The sequence below is a fragment of the Prionailurus viverrinus genome, chromosome B1 (assembly GCF_022837055.1).
Source record: "Prionailurus viverrinus isolate Anna chromosome B1, UM_Priviv_1.0, whole genome shotgun sequence".
In the NCBI taxonomy this organism is placed as follows: Eukaryota; Metazoa; Chordata; class Mammalia; order Carnivora; family Felidae; genus Prionailurus; species Prionailurus viverrinus.
Genome location: NC_062564.1, coordinates 44,756,642 through 44,775,966, shown reverse-complemented (window position 1 = coordinate 44,775,966; position 19,325 = coordinate 44,756,642). Strand labels below are relative to the sequence as shown.

General features: G+C 46.9%; 2 protein-coding genes and 1 long non-coding RNA gene across 5 annotated transcripts in view; all 3 read right to left on the bottom strand.

The window, feature by feature from the left end:
- Window positions 1-764, bottom strand: part of RAB11FIP1 (RAB11 family interacting protein 1) — a 33,179-nt gene extending 32,415 nt beyond the window's left edge. For both annotated transcript variants that reach the window (XM_047856376.1, XM_047856378.1), the window contains exon 1: window positions 316-764. In XM_047856376.1, the coding sequence (XP_047712332.1) occupies window positions 316-692 (377 nt within the window). In that variant the 5' untranslated portion in view covers window positions 693-764. The remainder of the gene's footprint in view (window positions 1-315) is intronic.
- A 131-nt stretch (window positions 765-895) lies between these two features.
- On the bottom strand, window positions 896-7,259 carry LOC125163320 (uncharacterized). The gene is made up of 3 exons (XR_007151406.1): window positions 7,232-7,259; window positions 6,518-6,554; window positions 896-1,170 (listed from the first exon to the last, which is right to left on the bottom strand). It is a non-coding gene; the product is annotated as an uncharacterized LOC125163320 (long non-coding RNA).
- A 4,041-nt stretch (window positions 7,260-11,300) lies between these two features.
- The window catches only part of GOT1L1 (glutamic-oxaloacetic transaminase 1 like 1), a 29,821-nt gene continuing 21,796 nt past the window's right edge, over window positions 11,301-19,325 (bottom strand). Inside the window, exon 9 of one of the 2 annotated variants that reach the window (XM_047854855.1) lies at window positions 11,301-11,683. In XM_047854855.1, coding sequence (XP_047710811.1) covers window positions 11,514-11,683 — 170 coding nt within the window. In that variant the 3' untranslated portion in view covers window positions 11,301-11,513. The remainder of the gene's footprint in view (window positions 11,684-19,325) is intronic. The other variant, XM_047854854.1, reaches the window with a different exon arrangement.

Below are 19,325 nucleotides of genomic sequence, written 5' to 3'. Positions count from 1 at the left end.
AAGTTCCGGGCGCTGAGCGTCTCCCTGCAGATTCAAAACTACCCCAGGTACTCCCCGCCCCCACCCCGCACGCCCGCCGCAAAGAGCCCACACGCTGGGAGAGCTGGGGTGGGACAGCCGAAGGAGAAGTTGAAGTTAGGTGAGAATACGGTGACCGGCCGGGGAGATCCCTCTCGAAAGGCCTCTCTCCGTCCGTCCCTTTGGGACGCAGCGGCGCGGTGTCTGCCGCGCGCTCTCTAAGTGGATCGCAGCGCCAAGCCACACGTTCGCCCCGCACCTCCCCGCTCCGCGTCCCCTCCCCCGGCCCGCACTCACTGGGTCTTCCTGCGGCCCTGGTCCCGGTGCAGCTCACGCAGGTCCACCTCGGCCCGGCCCAGGAACTTGTCGAGGCCGAGCAGCGCGCGGTGCAGCACGGTGAGCTGCAGGGTGGCGGCGGCCGCGGGCGCGGCCCCGTCGGACAGCAGCGGCGGCAGCTCGAAGGTGGCCTCCTCCCGCCACACCGGCGCGCCCAAGCTGCGCTCCGACACCGAGGTGGCGTACTTCTCTTTGCCCACCTGGATCACCGCGTACGCATCGCTCGTGCCCCCGGGGCCCTTGGCCCGCAGGCCCCGCGCCTGCAGCACCGTCACCTGCACGTGCGTTGGGGACCACACGGCCCCCGGGCCCCGGCCAGCCGAGGCCGCCAGGGACATGGTGACCGCGCCGCGGCCGGCTGTAAAGCGAAGAGAAGATCACCGGGATGTGCGGCCGCTGCGGCCCACCCCGCCGCCCCAGCCGCTTTAAGGCTTCCGGCCACGCCCCCCCCAGGGCCCGCCTCCCCCGCCCTGCCCTCCCCGCCCGCTCCGCCCGCCCCACCTGCCGCTCCGGGTCGGGCCTCCGCCGCACTGGCTGGAGAATACCGGGGTGCGGGAGGCCGGCGCGGCCGGGCGGGGGCGGGGACTTGGAGAATTCCGGCGTGAGAGGTGTGGTTAGTTAAGGGACGAGGTCCCCAACTGCCAAAGGTCGCACGGCCCAACCGGAACTGGTCGGGGCACTGCCTTGGGAGTCAGACCTCTTTTCCAATCTGGCACCGCCAACTGGCAGGTGTGTGAGCTGGCACAGGTTACTTAACATCTTTTGGTCTCAGTTTCTTCATCCATAAAATGAGATAACAATCACCTCAAACAAGTGCTGTAAAAAAAAAATAATAATAATAATAACGTAGCCTGGCACGCGGTGAGTTCTCAATCAAGAGTAGCTATGAGGGTGATAATGAACGTGATTTCCAATTCACCGCTTTTTCTGTTTGGGACAGTCGGCGGCTTACTCTGGAGAACGGTGGGTTCTGGGATGGCGCCAGGTGGGCGGGGGAGGAGGAGGATCGTTCGAGGGCCAGAAAAGGGGAAGGTAAGGCGGGGGAGACGACCTGGAGGTGGTGTGGGAGTGTCTTATTTTGCCCTGCCCTCACCAAAAAAGGTGAGGCTAAGAGGCTAAATTAGGGAAGGAGAATGAAAGAGGAACTGAAATTAGGATTGCTAAACCAGACCTCAGGAACAGAGTGCCATTCCCCCGCCCCCCCCCCCCCCCAGTTCCCCAATTCTCCCTGGCTGGATCCTTTTCAGTCTCTCCCTTCTTTTTATCTCTCGGCTCCCAATCATTTACTTCCTTGTTCCAGATATCCATTGGATTGGCAGATTCCCTTCGTTCCCAATATGCTACCTCAAAGGCTCAACCATGGGTGGGTCATCAGATTGGAAAGGGCACTTTGAACGTTTTAGGTTATACAGCTAAGGAAAGGCCCAGAGGAGAGAAGTAACTCGTTCAGGGTCCCACAACAGAGCCAGGACTAGAACCTAGGTGTCCTGACTCCTGTCCAATGTTTTTGCTACAGAACTCCAATCTTGAATTGCTGCTAGTTTCTCACCTGATCACTAGGCTATCCTCCCTTCAATTCACACTACACATTGCTTCCCTGACCTGCGTAAACCTGCAATTTTGCCTCACCACCAACTGCATATACTTCAGACTTCAGATTTCAAGGCATTCCTATTTTGTCCCCACCCTAACTCATCCTCTATCTCCCAAACAAACCTCCAGGCCTGTACTCACTCGGTTGTCCTGTGGCTGCCCTGCCAACCCCTCTGCCTACCCCGGTCCTGCGAGACTTCACTTAGATTTCCCCCACGGTTTAGCTTCCAGTAGTCCCTGTCAGAGCGGGGACCAGGTGGTGACTTACTTGTGTCTTCCATAGCCCCTGGCAGAAACCTGGGTGCACAGTAGGTACTCACAAAGTGCCTTGGAATTCAAGAGTTTGCCGGTTGTTCCAGCCTATATCAGTACATAGCATTTCCTATTACCGTGGAGGAGATTAGAAGATACATTATGCCTCAGGTTTGCAACGGAGGGTAGCTACCCTGTGGGTAAGACCTATTCAGTGCATTGTAAATGTTTAATGGGGATAGAAAGGGAAAAGGAAGGAGGCACCAGGCAGGTAAGTCATGGGAAAGCCTAACAGAACTCTGTTGTTTTGGTGCCATTCCCCTCCCCCCTTTTTTTTTTAAGTTTATTTATTTTGAGAGAGAGAGAGAGACAGCCTGTGGGAGGGGCAGAGAGAGGGAAAGAGAGAGAATCCCAAGCAGGCTCCACACTGTCAGCGTGGAGCTCCATGCCAGGTTCAAACTCACAAATGGTGAGATCGTGACCTGAACCAAAATCAAGAATCAGACACTTGGGGCACCTGGGTGGCTCAGTTGTTTAAGCCCCAGGCTTCGGCTCAGGTCATGATCTCGCGGTTCGTGGGTTCGAGCCCCGCATTGGGCTCTGTGCTGACAGCTCAACGCCTGGAACCTGCTTTGGATTCTATGTCTCCCTCTCTATCTGCCCCTCCCCTGCTCGTGCTCTGGCTTTCTCTTTCTCAAAAGTAGATAAACATTAAAAAAAATTTTTTTTTAAGTAAAAAAGAATTAGACACTTAACCTACTGAGCCACCCAGACACCCCAACCATTTCCCTTTCTTGACAATATATTAGTGTCATTCAACCTCATGACTCCATTCACTATCATAAAGATTTATTGAGAACTTACTAGGTGCCCGGCATGTGCTAGGAACTACGGAGGGCACAAAGCCTTCTGAACAAGATCCAGTTCCAAGGCACACACTGACAACTGCTGTAAAGGAAGTTCTGTGCTAATAAAATGCTTTGGGGGTTTTGAGGTTGGAGTGATTTTTCTTGGCGGGTGGATTTTTATGAAGGAAGTGCGGTTGAGCTGAGCCCTAAGGCATATACCACATTTGACAGGCAGAGGGGGGGCACGGGGGAAGAATATTTCAGAAAGAACAGAACAGCCTATGCAAAGGTATGAGGGCCAGAGAGTTCATGGCATGTGCAGGGGTTATGAACACCCCATTGGGGCTGGAATGTGGGATATTTTAGGAGGACACTGGGGGTGGGTCGTAGAGATACCTTGGTAAGACAGCCGAGGTAGGTGAGCCCAGATCATGTAGATCATGAACACCAGGCTAAGGAGTTTATACCACCGTGTTAGGCCAGGGTGAGCCACCTTCAGAGGATTTTGAGCACTGGTGTGATGAGGCTGTGCTTCAAGTTGTAAGGCAGGTATGAGCCGAAGTAGCCTGGCAGCCAATATCATGGCAGGTCACAGCCATATGGCTTCATTTTCACCTGGGGACTGCCTGCCTCTGGTGCCATTCCACCCTGCCACTTACTAATCCTCGGGGTCTATTTCAAGTTGGTACCGTATTAAATAAGGCATATGCTTCCCTCCCGGTTTTCCTACCTGTGCACTGCTCAACTACATCCCAGCTGAACAAAGTCAGAGATTTGGGGTCAAAACTGACCCTGGGAGGGGCACCTGGGTGGCTCAGTCGGTTGAGCGTCTGACTTCAGCTCAGGTCATGATCTCACCGCTCCGTGAGTTCAAGCCCCACATGGGGTTCTGAGCTGACTGCTCAGAGCCTGGAGCCTGCTTCGGATTCTGTGTATGTGTGTCCCTCTCTCTCTCTGCCCTCCCCTGCTCGCGCTCTCTCTCTGTCTCTCAAAAATAAACATTTAAAAAAATTTTTTAATCAAAAAAAAAAGCTGACCCTGGGAATAAAGTTTTTCAGCTCTCATCTCCTATCTTCCCCCACACTCACATTGTTAGTGCAGCCCCACAATAAAGATAGCAAGGAATTAAACCTAGCTGGAGAGCTTCATTGGCTGAGTATGACACAAAGCATCCCTTCCATTCATGGACAGGATTAGAAGACAAAGTGTGGGGAGGGGGGGAAGGAGGGAGGAAAAATTATGAGCACCTTGTGACGTCATGTGTTTGGGTTTCTGTCAGACACATAGGCTCTGTGGTTAGAGCAGAGGTGGTAGGTAGGCTGGGGAGGACATGGCTGCCCTACCACCTCAAGAAATCAAGATCAAGATCCTTCCAGACACAGGACACTGGCAGGGGCTCACTCAGAGGAGTGTGGGCTCACCAGAGCCAGGCACTGGAGATTTGTCAGAGAAGAGAGAAGCCAGGAGCTAGAGCACAAGGTGTGCTTGGAGCTGGCTTACCGCCTGCTAGACGCCTTGGTGGCTGTTTTCTCCCTTCCTCCAGCCAGAGCACATTGTCCCTCAAGATTCACTTGCTGACCACCCGGGGGTGAGCCTGTCTTCTCCCAATATTACAGCCCCCAGGTCCAGACCGGGGGGTGTGCAGGTGCAATGACAAGGACCAGGAGCCCTGTTCCCCACTTGCACTCGGAGGAATCCACCTGGGCGTCCCTCCCACCCTCTCTGGAAGCCTGGGCGGTCCTGGGGCGGCTGACCCCTCGCAGGTTCACTGCATTCCGGGAGTGTTTATAAACACCTCCCACGGCCAGGGTGGGGCAAGGTGACCTCCTTCCTCTGGCCGGCTGGCCTCTAGCCCTGATAGAAAGAGGAAAAGAGTTTCTGTGAGCCCTGAGCACGTGGACAAGGTGCCTGGCAGGTTGGACTGGACAGGTTAGCCCTCCTGCCCTCCTCCCACAGAGGAGCACACCAGGACTTCAGACACCAGCTGTGCGGTTGGGTGACCAGGGGGGCATTTGCTTTTAGGAGGAGCCGGGAACAATCCCCCAGGATGAGGTCTCCGGTAGAGCCATGCTGGGGGTGGGAAGAGCGAACAGAGGGAGAGCCGTTCACTACTCTGCCACTGCCAACCAATCGCTCCTGCCCACAGCTCCTCAGTCCACCCCCAACTGCAAGAGATCCAACTCAAAACCCACCTCTGGAGGCGCTGAACGAGCTAATGTGCTAGCCAGCCCCAGGGAGGAGCAGAGAGGCCGGTAATGGCTGCTTGTCTTTCTCCTTTGCCTCGGACTCTGGGGTGTGGTGACAGATGTCCACACATGACTCATTCACTGCCGTGCTTGGTAAACAGCCTTCTGGCTTCAAGTCCAGCTGCCCGACTAACCAAGGAGACGATCAAGGTGCGTAGGCTCTGTGAGCAAGGGGCTCCCCTCTCAGGGGTCACCGAGCCAGGGAAACAAGTCCCCAACATCAGGCTCTCTTTCCACTGTCCCAGTGGGTGTGGCAATGCGGAGGTTAAAACTGTGGCCACACTGGACAGAGGATGGTCCCAAGAGGCAAATGGCTAACATTTCCCCCTGCGGTCTTGCTGGCAATGTTACTTTGTTTAACAAAGCTTGTGTCATGAAAGACACAAAGGCATTCTCTAATTTGCCAAGTCTCTTCAGAGAAGGTCCTGGAATCTTCCAGGTCTAGAGAATGTGGACCCCTTACCTTTCCCTGCACCTCTCCCTTTGAGAAATTACTTCTGGTTTCCTAGCTTATTTCTTGCGCTCTGATTGGGCACTTGTTTCGTTCACCTGTAAGCGTCTGGAAGCAGGAAATGTGGGCTTCACCATTTCCAGATCTCCCGATGCCCTGCTAGCAGAAGGCAGGTCAGGTTAGGCAGGAGAGGCATAGAGGACTTGGAAGCCTCCAGCATTTGTCCAGTCAAGGCCACTGGCAGCACAACCCAATAGAACCGTCTTTTGAAAACATAGGTTGATTCTTTCTGATTATAAAAGAAATATGTGTCCATAATCCGTGTCACGGCATAGGGGGAAGGAAGGCAGAAGTTCCGAGCATTTACCCCTCCGCAAACTGTCCCATTGGAAGCTACCCCTCAGGGCCTTGTTCTCCTGGCCTGGTCCATGACCCTCCGCTTTCTCAACCTCTTGGCCCCTGGACACAGACCTGCGGAGGCAGAGCCGGCCAAGACGTGGTGTAAGCAGCCCACCGTCCCTTCACTTCGCTTCCCCTTCAACGCCACAGCACACGGCACAGTGCTGACGGGCATGTCGACTGTTGACCCTAAGGAACTATAACGCAGGCCGGGAAGCCTCAAGGCAAGCCCAGCATTTGACAGTTCACTAAGTCCAAGGTTGGGGGTGGGGAGCACAGCCAGAATAAAGCTCCTTACCTAGGGGTTCCCTCTAGGAGGCAACCTTTTGAACCAGGTTCAAACCAGGTCCTATCTTTAAGTACCCTCTTCTTACCTGCCCTTATAGTCCCTCTGATGAAATCTCTGCCCACCTTGGGGAAATGAGAAAGAAAATATTGTCAATAATCAGAATACGTGGGTGGCTCAGTTGGTTAAGCATCTGACTTTGGCTCAGGTCATGATCTCACAGTTCAGTTCCTGGGTTTGAGCCCCTCATTGGGCTCTGTGCTGACAGCTCAGAGCCTGGAGCCTGCTTCGGATTCTGTGTCTCCTTCTCTCTTTGCCCTTTCTTCTCTCTCTCTCTCTCTCTCAAAAATAAATGTTAAAAAAAATTTTTTTAACAATTTTTTTTTTTTTTTAAGTAGGCTTCATGCCCAGCTGCAGCCCAACACCGGGCTTGAACTCACAACTCTGACATCAAGACCTAAGCTGAGATCAAGACTGAGAGATTTAACCAACTGAGCCACCCAGGTGCCTCCATTCATAATTTTTCATAAACATAGGTATTGGAATCTAATATATTCAGAAAAGAGAAGAAACTGTATAACATAGAAACAGATTTTTTTTTTTAAACCACAGCCATAGTAAAGGAAAGAAGGTGAAAAGGAAAATGTACTATAAACATTATCAGCAGAAAAGTGCAGAAAAGCGTTCAGCTTGGTGAGTCTTCAGCACCCAGATCAGGAAACAGGACAGTATCCACACCTGCAGAAAACATGCTAGAATCCCTCTCAGTCCCTGGGTCCCCTCCTTTCCATAAGGTACCTACCACCATCCCAGGTTCTGTCTTCTACATTAGTCTTGCTATTTTTGAACATTGTATAAATGAATCATACATTAGGTATTTATTTGGAGTCAGGCTCCTTTCACTCAGTATTACGAGAGTCACCAGTGGTGTTCGTGTATAGTAATTTGTTCATCTTTATTGTTTTATAGCAATATATCACAATTTATTTTTCATTCTACAGTTGATAGACATGGCTTGTAGTGGGTTGAATGACGCTCTCCCCCCCACCAAAAAAAAAAAAAAAAAAAAACCAAAACAAACGTATGCACGTCCTAATCCCTGGAACCTGTGAATGCTACTTGTTTAGAAAATGTGTTTCTGCAGATATAATTAAGGATTTGAGATGAGGAGATCATCCTGGATTGTCCAAGTGGGCCCTAGATCCAATGACAGACATTCTTAAAGGAATGAGTCACAGAGGTTATACAGAAGGGGCCAAGGCCATGAGAAGAGGCAAAGGCATCCACAAGCCAACGAATGCCCATAGCCACTACTGGCGGCTGGAAGAGGCAAGGAACAGAATCTCCTCTAGAGCCTCGGGAAGGAGTGTAGCTCTGACATCTTGACTTCAGACTTCTGAGCTCCAGAGACAACAGAGAGAGATTTAATTACTGTTTTAAGCCACTGAGTCTGTGGTAGTTCATTATGGCAGCCACGGGAAACCAACAAAGAGCTATTAAGAATAAATTGCTGTACATTCTCATGTGTCTTTTTGTACGTGTACATAAACATACACACACACCCCTAAGAATGGAATTGCCAGGTCGTAGGGTTGGGTATATGTTTAGCACTCGGAGATATTGCCAAATAATATTTTAAAGCAGTTACACCAATTTATACTCCCACCAGTGCTGTTCGAGAGATCCAGTTTCTCCACATTTTTGTCAACCTTGGCATCGTCAATCTTTTGTATGTGGCCCTTCTGGGAGATGCACGGTGGTTTTAGTTTGTATTTCCCTGATGACTCGAGAGGTTGAGCACTTGTTTATTAGCCATTTGGATATGGTCTTTTGTGATGTGCTATTCAAGTCTTTTGTCCATTTTTCTTTTCTGTTATCTATTTTATTGATTTGTAATAAATATTTGTATTGTTATATAATATATATAACATATATTTCTATCATATCATACATATAATATATAATACTTTATATATGTAACACATAAAAATGCTTTGCAAATATCTTCTCCCACTCTGTGGCTTGCCTTTTCACTCTCAGTGGTGTTCCTGGGTAAAAAGTACTTAGTTTTAATGAAATTTGAGTTATTCATCTTTTCTTTTATGGTTAGTGCTTTTGTGTCCTGTTTAAGAAATCTTTGCTGCCCCCAAAGTCATGAATATATTCTCCTTTATAATCTTCTAGAAGCTTTATTGCTTTACCTTTCACATTTAGGTTCGTTATCCATCTGGAATTAATCTGCATGTATTGTTAAAAGATAATTTTTTTTTTTTTTAAGATAAAATCATGGGGCACCTGGTGGCTCAGTTAAGACTCTAACTCTTGATTTCAGTTCAGGTCATGATCTCACCATTCACGGATCAAGCCTTGCATCGGGCTTCTTGTTGTCAGTGGATCTTTGCTTGGGATTCTCTCTTCCTCTCTCTCTGCTCCTCCCCCACATGTGCGCACACACGTGCTGTCTCTCTCTCAAATAAATAAACTTAAAAAAAATTTTAAACATAAAATCATGACACTCATACACATATGAAAATAAACACATTTAGGGGCGCCTGGGTGGCTCAGTTGGTTGAGCGTCTGTCTTTGGCTCAGGTCATGATCTCATTGTTCGTGAGTTTGAGCCCTGTGTCGGGCTCTGTGCTGACAGCTCAGAGCCTGGAGCCTGCTTCAGATTCTGTGTCTCCCTGTCTTTCTGCCCCTCCGCTGCTCACACTCTGACTCTCCCTCTCAAAAATAAATAAGCATTAAAAAATTTTTTTAAAAAGAAAAACATATGTTAAAATTTTATTTAATTCATAAAGAAGCAAAACTGGCAAGGTGTTTCAACCTGTTCAAAGGTGAGTCCAAAGAACAGACACATTGATAGGTCGGGAATATTGAAATGAATATGCAAATTGAGGCAAAATAAATTTTTCCCTGGGGGAGATGGTATCCCTCCATGAGACAGAATTTATTTTCATGAATTTTGCTTTGCTATCAGTTATCTACAAGTTACAGAGTTATAAAATAGTTGCCATAAAATCACAATCAGATAACCCAGAGGGTATGCTACAAAAATGCAGTTTTCCACGGAAGCATAAATTTTTCCTACCATATAGTATCAGATAAGAATCAAGATTCTTTTTTAGTTTTTTCACAAATATATCCCATAGACCCAGCCCCATTTATTGAAAAACCTAGCTCTTCACTGTCACGGTTATGTCAGATTTGTTTCTGACCTCTATTCTGGTCCATTGGTCTATTAGTCTATTCTTGAGCCAATACCACACTGTCTTAATTATTATAGCTCTCTAATAGTTCTTGATATCTACTAATGTAAAGCCTTCAGCTTTGTCATTCCTCCTCCTAGATTTCTTGACTATTCTTGGCCCATTGCATTTTCATGTTCATTTTATTTTATTTTATTTTATTTTTTATTTTTTTTCCAACGTTTATTTTTGGGACAGAGAGAGACAGAGCATGAACGGGGGAGGGGCAGAGAGAGAGGGAGACACAGAATCGGAAGCAGGCTCCAGGCTCTGAGCCATCAGCCCAGAGCCCGACGCGGGGCTCGAACTCACGGACCTCGAGATCGTGACCTGGCTGAAGTCGGACGCTTAACCGACTGCGCCACCCAGGCGCCCCTCATGTTCATTTTAGAATCAACTTGTTCATTTCTAAAACAAAACAAGACCAAACAAAACAACAACAACAAAAACTTGCTCAAATTTCTATTGAGATTGCATTGAATTTATAGATCAATGTGGGGAAATTTAATATCCTTATAATATTGAATCTTCTAAACAATGTGCAAGATGTACCCTTTTCAAATTTAATTTCCCTCAATGTTTATAGTTTTCTGTGTAGGTCTTGTTCATCTTTTGTTAGGTTTATTCCTAGGTATTTGATGTTCTTGATTCTATTGTAAACAGTATCACTTTACATTTTCATTTTTAATAGCCATTCATAATTTGTAAAGTCTCTCTGATCCTGGGGCACGTGGCTTGCTCAGTGGGTAGAGCACATGGCTTTTGATCTCAGGGTTGTAAGTTCAAGCCCCACATTGGGATTACTTAAAAATAAAATCTTAAAAGGGGTGCCTGGGTGGCTCAGTTGGTTAAGCGTCCAACTTTGGCTCAGGTCATGATGTCATGGTTCGCGGGTTCAAGCCCCGCATCAGGCTCTGTGCTGCCAGCTCAGAGCCTGGAGCCTGCTTCAGATTCTGTGTCTCCCTCTCTCTCTGCCCCTTCCCCACGGTGCTCTGTCTCATGTTAAAAAAAATTTTTTTTTAAAATCTTAAAAACACAAAGCAATGTTTGGTCTTCCTCCTCTCTTTTTTTCAATTTTTTCACTTTTTATTTGAGAGAAAGAGCACGGGGGCGGGGGGAGAGTGGGGAGAGAAGGTGGTGGGGTGGGAAGAGATAAATGGGGGAGAGGGGGGAGGGAGAGAGAGGGACGGTAGGAGGAGAGAGGGAGATGGTGGGGGGAAAGAGGGGCATGGGGAGAACAGAGGGATGGGGTAGGGAGCATGGTGGGGGAGAGGGATGGGCAGGGAAAGAGAGAGTGAAGGAGAATCTTAAGCAGGCTCCACACTCAGTGTGGAGCCCTACGCAGGGCTCAGTCCCACGACCCTAGGATCATGACCTGAGCTGAAATCAAGAGTTGGTCGCTCAACCAACTGAGCCACCAAGGCTCCCCTCATTTTCCTTGTCTTCTTCTCTGAACTATGCACCACCCAGTGAGGTCCTTGACGCCTATCAGGAAAAAGTGGGAGGCTCCCTTGAGAATGCAGAGATGACCATTTGAAAATGGACTTTTAGTTCTTCACCTAAAGCCCTCATTTACTTCTGTTTCTGTCTTTGTTTAATATCAAGCTTTATTTATTTATTTGAGATATAATTCACATAACTAAAATTAGCCATTTTCAAGTGTGCAGTGCAGTGTTTTTTTAGTATCTTCGCTGTGTTGTGTAACCATCGCCACTGATGCCAGAACATTTCCATCACCCAAAAAAGAAACCCCATGCCTATGAGCAATCAGTCCAATTCCTCTTTCCCGGCCCCTGGCAAACGCTAATCTGCTTTCTGTCTCTGTAGATTTGCGTTTCATGTACATGGAATCATACAATATGTGGCCTTTTGTGTCTGGCTTCTTACACGTAGCCTCGTGTCTTCGAGATTCGTCCAGGTCATAGCCTGTGTCAGTACTTGATTCGTTTTTATGGCATGGCCTCTGTTTTCCCACAGGACGGAGTGAGGATTGGTTCGTAGGAAGTCTTGAAAACAAAGAGAAACAAGTAAAAATAAAAATTCACTTGGGGCGCCTGGGTGGCGCAGTCGGTTAAGCGTCCGACTTCAGCCAGGTCACGATCTCGCGGTCCGGGAGTTCGAGCCCCGCGTCAGGCTCTAGGCTGATGGCTCAGAGCCTGGAGCCTGTTTCCGATTCTGTGTCTCCCTCTCTCTCTGCCCCTCCCTTGTTCATGCTCTGTCTCTCTCTGTCCCAAAAATAAATAAACGTTGAAAAAAAAAAATAAAATAAAAAATAAATAAATAAAAATTCACTTATATTCTACCTTGGAAAAATAATGACTGGTTTTGTTCCTGTTTCAGTGTATTTCTTCCCGGTGTTTCTCTCTGCCCACTTGTCTTTTATGTAGTTGAGAGTATATGGAGCACACACTCTTGTATCCCATTTTGCCCACATTTTCTCATTTTATTGGAAAATTTCATATACTTAATTTCCAATGGTGGTTTAATTTCATTATGTGAATGTCCCCTCGTTTTTTAGCGATCTCCCTCTTATTACACATAATACTATACGTAATACTTCCATGAAAATCTTTGTGCATAAAACACTGCTTATATTTAGACTTACTTCCTTAACACATTTCCTAATGATACATTCTGGGAAGTGGATCAAAAGTTGTGAACATTTTGGGGCGCCTGGGTGGCGCAGTCGGTTGAGCGTCCGACTTCAGCCAGGTCACGATCTCGCGGTCCGGGAGTTCCAGCCCTGCGTCGGGCTCTGTGCTGACAGCTCAGAGCCTGGAGCCTGTTTCCGACTCTGTGTCTCCCTCTCTCTCTGCCCCTCCCCCGTTCATGCTCTGTCTCTCTCTGTCCCGAGGATAGGTGGAAACGTTGAAAAAAAATTAAAAAAAAAAATTAAAAAAAAAAAGTTGTGAACATTTTTAATATTCGTTATACATAATGATGAATGTCACTTCCCCACAGCAATGTATTGGATGAAAAGCTATTTCACCCATCCTTCTCCAATACTGAGTATAATACACTTTTTATTTCTGTTAATTTGATAGGTTAAAATGGTAATTGTTGCATTTATGCGACTGCAAAATAGGCAATTTGCATTTCTTTGATTTCTAGCAAGTTTTCTTTTTAATTGTTTTTTTAATGTTTACTTATTTTTGACAGAGAGAGACAGAGTATGAGCAGGGGAGGGACAGAGAGAGAGGGAGACACAGAATCATCTGAAGCAGGCTCCAGGCTCCAAGCTGTCAGCACAGAGCCGGATGCAGGGCTTGAACTCACAGACTGCGAGATCATGACCTGGGCCAAAGTCAGACGCCCAACCGACTGAGCCACCTAGGCACCCCCGATTTCTAGCAAGTTTGAATATTTTCTTGCTCGTCAAATCAATTATTTTACACGTGAAGTGTCTGTTCGTATCCTTTGCCCAATTTCTTTACTGGGGTCTTAGCACTTGGTTACTGATTTATAAATGTCCTCATGTAATACAGACATTGACCCTTTGCATAGTTTCTGATAGCCTATTTTTTCCCCATTTTGTTGTTTACCTCTTTTTTTTTTAATGTTTATTTATTTTTGAAACAGACAGAGTGTGAGCAGGGGTAGGGGCAGACACAAGAGGGAGACACAGTATCCGAAGCAGGTTCCAGACTCTGAGCTGTCAGCACAGAGCCTGACGCGGGGCTCAAATTCATGAACCATGAGATCATGACCGGAGCCGAAGTCAGACAACCAACTGAGCCACCCAGGGTCCCCTTGTTGTTTACTTTTTAACTTCGTCATTAATTTTTCATTTTCACGTAGTCAAACATTTTCTCTAGGGGGGATGAAAGTCATGTTTTCCATTGCTCTCAAGCTTAGAATGTCTTCCTCTGGATGTGTGATTCACTTATGTTTTCATACAGCCCTTTTTGGCCTAAGTTCTTACCATTTTACATGTTAATCTTTCAGGAACTTATATTAGTACATGATGTGGTTTAAAGATAAATTTTACTTTTTCCCACAAAGTGCTACTTAAATATTCAAACGGAATTTGTTGAATAACCTGACTCTTCCCTAATTGGATTTATAATCCTTCCTTATCATGTAATTCTTATATTTACAGGGTCTGTTTGAAACACTTAGTCTGCCTGAGTGATTCTAATCATCTTAATAATATATAAGATTCCGTCAACTTACCCATTTTGGGAACTTTCAAGAAAAGAGAAGATATACAGTGGAGAAGATAACTTGGTTGAGCCCTCTTTGCTTGATTTTATTGAATCCTGATATCACAGGCAAAAGCTCTATCTTCTAAATGTCCATAGCCTGTCTCCAGGATGAGCGACACTTAAACAATCCCATAGCATTCATGAACTAAGGAGGAACTCACTGAGAGAAAAGCTTCCTGGGATATTTTAATCAAACATTAGTAATCTTCAGAAGATGTGTATCCAATAGAAAAAAAAGAATACAGATAAATATATTTAATGGTACTTTCCAAAAATACATGAAGAAAAAGAAAGGTTGGCTTATGTTTTAAGGGTCCTCAACTAGATCCTTGTCTTCATACAGGAAGACAGACAAAAACGTAGTTTCATGCAGAAAGTAATTATGCAGACAAATGTAAAAATGAAACCATGACAAGTGCTATGGAGCTATCTCTTGTCAGCAGTTTTTTATTTTTCAAGTTATTTTGACTACAATGACATTTGACATCGGGACACACAGGAACTAGTACTTTAAGCTCTGACAGTGACATCAGGAGAATGAGTAGAAATTAAGTGGGTAAAGAGAAGAAGAATGTTCCAAACAGAGAAAGCAATACGTGCAAAGGCCCTGTGGCAGGACAGAGCAAGCAATGATAAGCACTGTAAAAAAGGCTACTTGGCTGGATCTCAAAAGCAAGGGTGATCGTGATATGAGACAAGGCTAGAAGAGTCATAGGATGCATACCACGTATGACCTCAGAGGCCACGGCAAGAACGCTTGCCTTAGATTCAGATTTGTTTTGAAACGATCACTGGCTAGAGTGGAAGATATATAGAAATATTAGTCAGGAGGCTCTTGCAGCAGTGCCGGCGAGAAGTTACGGCAGCCTGGACTGAATAGTAATGGCGGAGATGGAGGAAAATGAGCGCAGGCAGTTATCCCACAGAACTCAATCAATACCCGCTCTGTGCCATGCTCTGTTCTAGGTCATGAAGACACAGCAGAAAACAAGCCAGGCCAGGTCCCCGCCCTTAGGAAGATTATATTCTGGCTCCCGGCCTCTGGCTTGCCTAACTGTGCACACGATGATGCCATTGACTGAGACAGGGAATCCTGGAAGCAGGATCAGGTGCTATTTTCATGTTGAGCTTTGGGTGCTTTTGAAACACCCAAGAGGATGGTAAATGGATATACGAGTCTGCAACTCACAGGAGAGGTCTGGCCTGGAAATGTATTTTCTTCATCAGACCTAGAACCGAACCAAGGGATAAGAGACATACCAGGAAGTATCTTTGTGTGCATAAAGCGGGGCTGGAAGTTGTACAAGAATTCATCCCAAATTTACTGCACACTTGCAATACACTGAAAACTAACATGTTTGTGGGCAGCTACTACATATCTGTATGCATGGATTATGCACACCCACGACATACCTGCACACAGGCAATTTGCTGGTACTTGCTGATAAGTTTCGTTGTTTGTTAGAGTTACTATTTTTTTCACATACTGTGACGCTAAACTCCTCATTAAATTGTGAGAGTATTGATCCAAGTCGGCTTTATATTAGAATTATTGAAGCATATGTCTACCCTGCAAGAACCTCTAGAGGGTAGGACCCTGCCTAAATTTCATTGTTTGCCCGAGAGTTCTGCATTCAGTGCACAAAATTAATTTTTTTTTCTCCCTCAGTCTCATTCATTCATTTATTAGGGGTCTGCATTGGTCCTTAAGACACTCAGGACAAACAGTTAAAATTGTGCACATAGCACAAATAATCATTCCTCTATTACTTGCATTCCTAATTCCATTACCTTGCCTGTGTATATATGCATATGTGTTTGCATTGACATATATCATCTTCTTCTGTAAGAAAGTCCCAGTCACGATCACACTTCCGTTTAGATGTGCAAGAGGCCAATCTCCATGAGAAACAGAGTGGTCTGGGTAGCAATAGGACCGAGTGGTCTGGGTAACAATAGGCATAAATCTTAGTTTAGACTCTTTAGCTCTGGGACCTTCAGCAAGTCGTTTAATCACTTCCAGCCTGAGTACTCTGTATGAATGGCTATAAATGGTCTCTTACATCTCCAAGATGTTTTGGAATCCAATTTGATAGTAAAAATGGCTTTTCAACACTTAGATGCCTCTGACCACACACCTTTCACTGAAACACGTCAGAGAAGGCAGGGAGATACTTCTAAGTATTTGGTAGAGCTACATTCATCTTTTAAGATTGCGGTGGGGGGAGGGACCATTGGAGGGTGGAGGTGGGGGCGTGAGTTAAAACTGAAAGCCAAGATTGGTGCTGGAAGTTACGAAGCATCATCTGGCTTGAAAGTTGCTCTAGGCAGGGGTGCTAGAAGCACCACCCTTTTGAGGAAGGGGAACAGAGGGTCCTGCAGTTTGAGAATTACTTAGGTTTGTAGCTGGTATGAAAATATGACCACTGTCCTGATCGGCCTTCGTCTGAATGTTGAGGTCACCATGTGGTGCGTAATGGAAAATAAAATAAAAAATCATGAACTATCGCTCGGATGACTTAGTTTCATGTTATTTTCTGCTTACGTTTTGCTCATCTAATAGACTTTTTTAGGTCATTTCAAATGTTCCGGTCTTATGAGTTTAGAGCTTCAGGGGCTCTGCAGGGAGTATTAGGGAAAGGTCATGAGTCCACAGTGGCAAATGGTTAATGTCACAGCAATCCCCAGCCTTCACCCCACCCCAAAGCCTAGTGGTAACAGCAGCAACCCTGGAAAGATGCTGAGGGGAGAGGCATCGGGAATGCCAGGAGTCAAAAGTTAAGCCTGTGCGGTCCTGTCACCTCTTTCCATGAGGAGATCCTCTCTCTTCTGTGAGTCGTGGAAGATTCTGGATGTTATGGTCAGTAAGGAGTGCAGTCATTTTCTTATATTAGCCCAAGGTTTAGCCAATATCAAAACATCTGACCTTTCAGAGTCGTGTTTTTCTTTCTATTTATTTGTACCCTGCCCCGTCTCAAAAAGTACTTAAGACCATTTACAAAATCCCGTAAGTGAAGTTCAACAGCATCAAATGAGAACACCACGGTAAGGTGTGGCAGAGGAAAAACAAGGGTAGGGACATAAAAGCCTATCAAGAGCGAGACTGGCAATGTGGAGTCCCAAAGGCACACGGGGCTTTGGTGTGTTGGGCTTTTTAAAACTTGCTGAAGCTGTCAAACCAGTGTTGTGTTTGCATTCCCCAGAATCCTACCATTGTTGGGGACAAAGCCCAGTGAAACAATCAAGTCCAGATTCACTGGATAGAAGGAAACCTCCTACCTAACCCAATGCCCCAGCTCAGCAGAAAGCCCCCAGTTCACTAACTAGTCCCCATGGATGCTTTCTGGAACCTGAGCTCACTGGATAGAAGCCTGAAATTTAAAGCTACAATTGAAGAGATGTTTCCCAAGTGTCTGGTCTGTTTTACTGTGGAGTCCCAGACCCCTAAGAGCACTCTGAGCTTTCTCGGGAGACGGGAATCCCAAGAGCGAGAGGAGCGGGCAAAGCCATCGAGGCTACCCTCAGCTGGGGACAGGGTGAGTCAGCAAGGCTGATGGAGGGGTGTGTAAGAAAGCCTCTGAATTTCTTTACCCCTCCCAGACAAACTACCGGTGGCCACCACCCAGGATTTCACCTGAGCCACATTCCAAAGACATTTGGGATACCAGCGCACGTGGGAAACACACAAGAGAACAGATCTCAGCCCTCCCTCCTCCCTGGGCCAGCTGAGGAGCTCTAAAGAAGCTCAAGGAGGAAGATGCTTCCCATCGCCCACACCCTCCTCTGCTGTGGCCGCTGGAAGGGAGAGAGTCACCAGGGTAGAGACACCTTCTTACATGAAAAGTTCAGGTTTCCCCTCCTCGCCTCCCAAGTTTACTAAACAGCACCACCTGCTGTCTCCAAAGTCAGGAAACCGGAGAGAGCCGCCATGTATGAGGCTCGCAGACTCCTGCTTGGGGTGGAACAGGTGTCCTCCTCACTGGGAGAGGCTCAGAAAAAACAGAAAGGGGGCAGGATCCCACCCCCCACACCGCAGGCCAGCTTTACACCCTCTCCTCCACCACCCCTGCCTTCTCCACGCCACCCCTCCCCTGTCAAAACCCACCAATTTCCCAGAGCTTTACGCTAACTCCCTCACCAGCACCACCTCAACCAACTCCCCAACACCCACTTACCATCCATAAAGGGGGTCCTAGACCCGAGTTCTGTCACTGACTTTTGCACTTCCTGGCAGGAAGAGGTGGTCAACTGCCTCGAGTCCGGTAGGGTAGTAGACCCCTAAAAGTTCTCATAAGGGACATGTTGCCTACTGTCTTAAAAAAATTTTTTTTTAATTTATTTTGAGAGACAGTGCAAGCAGGAGTGGGGGAGGCGGAGAGAGAGGGGGAGAGAGAGACAGAGAGAGACAGAGAGAGAATCCCAAGCAGACTCCTCACTGTCGGCACAGAGCCTGATACAGGGCTCAATCCAGCGAACCATGAGATCACAGCCTGAGCCAAAATCAAGAGTCGGAGACTTAACCGACTGAGCCACCCAGGAGCCCCCCAGTAATTTTTTAAAAAATTGTGGCAAAACACACATAACATAAAATTTACATTTTCAAGTGTACAGTTTACTAGGGGTAAGTAATTCACAGTGTCCAGAACTGTTTTCATCTTAACCCTGGTAACATTTTTGACATCAGCCTTCCCCCCCTTTCCAACCTTCCCGTCCCCTCTCATATCTCAAGTTTTTCTGCATTGTCATACATTTTTTGTTTGTTTGTTTTAAGGTTTTTTTTTTTTAATTTTTTTAACGTTTATTTATTTTTGAGACAGAGAGAGACAGAGCATGAACGGGGGAGGGGCAGAGAGAGAGGGAGACACAGAATTGGAAGCAGGCTCCAGGCTCTGAGCCATCGGCCCAGAGCCTGACGCGGGGCTCGAACCCACGGACACTGAAGTCGGACACTTAACCGACTGAGCCACCCAGGCGCCCCTTAAGGTTTATTTTTAAGAGAGAGAGAGCACAAGTAGGGGAGGGGCAGAGAGAAATGGACAGAGGATCCGAATTAGGCTCCTGCTGACAGCAGCAAGCCTGATGGGGGGCTTGAACTCAACCATGAGATCATGACCTGAGCCAAAGTCAGACACTCAACTGACTGAGCCACCCAGGTGCCCCGTGTCATACTTTTTTTTCTTTTCCCTAATTGACATCATGAATCTTCATGGAGCTCACAAAATCTACTCCATCAGCTTAGCCATCTCTCAATTTCCCACAGGCTATGTTTCAACGCTGGTTTATTTCACTTTTGTTTCTCCCTTCCTTAAGGCAGTTTTAGTTCCTTCTGACAAAGAGAAGGCAGGAAAAGAGAAAAGAGTTGAGGTTTTCCCATTTTTCTGCTGCTACAGCTCTGTGAAGAGTCTGCCCAGGAAGGAGTTAAAGAGTGGGCATCTGGGCTGCC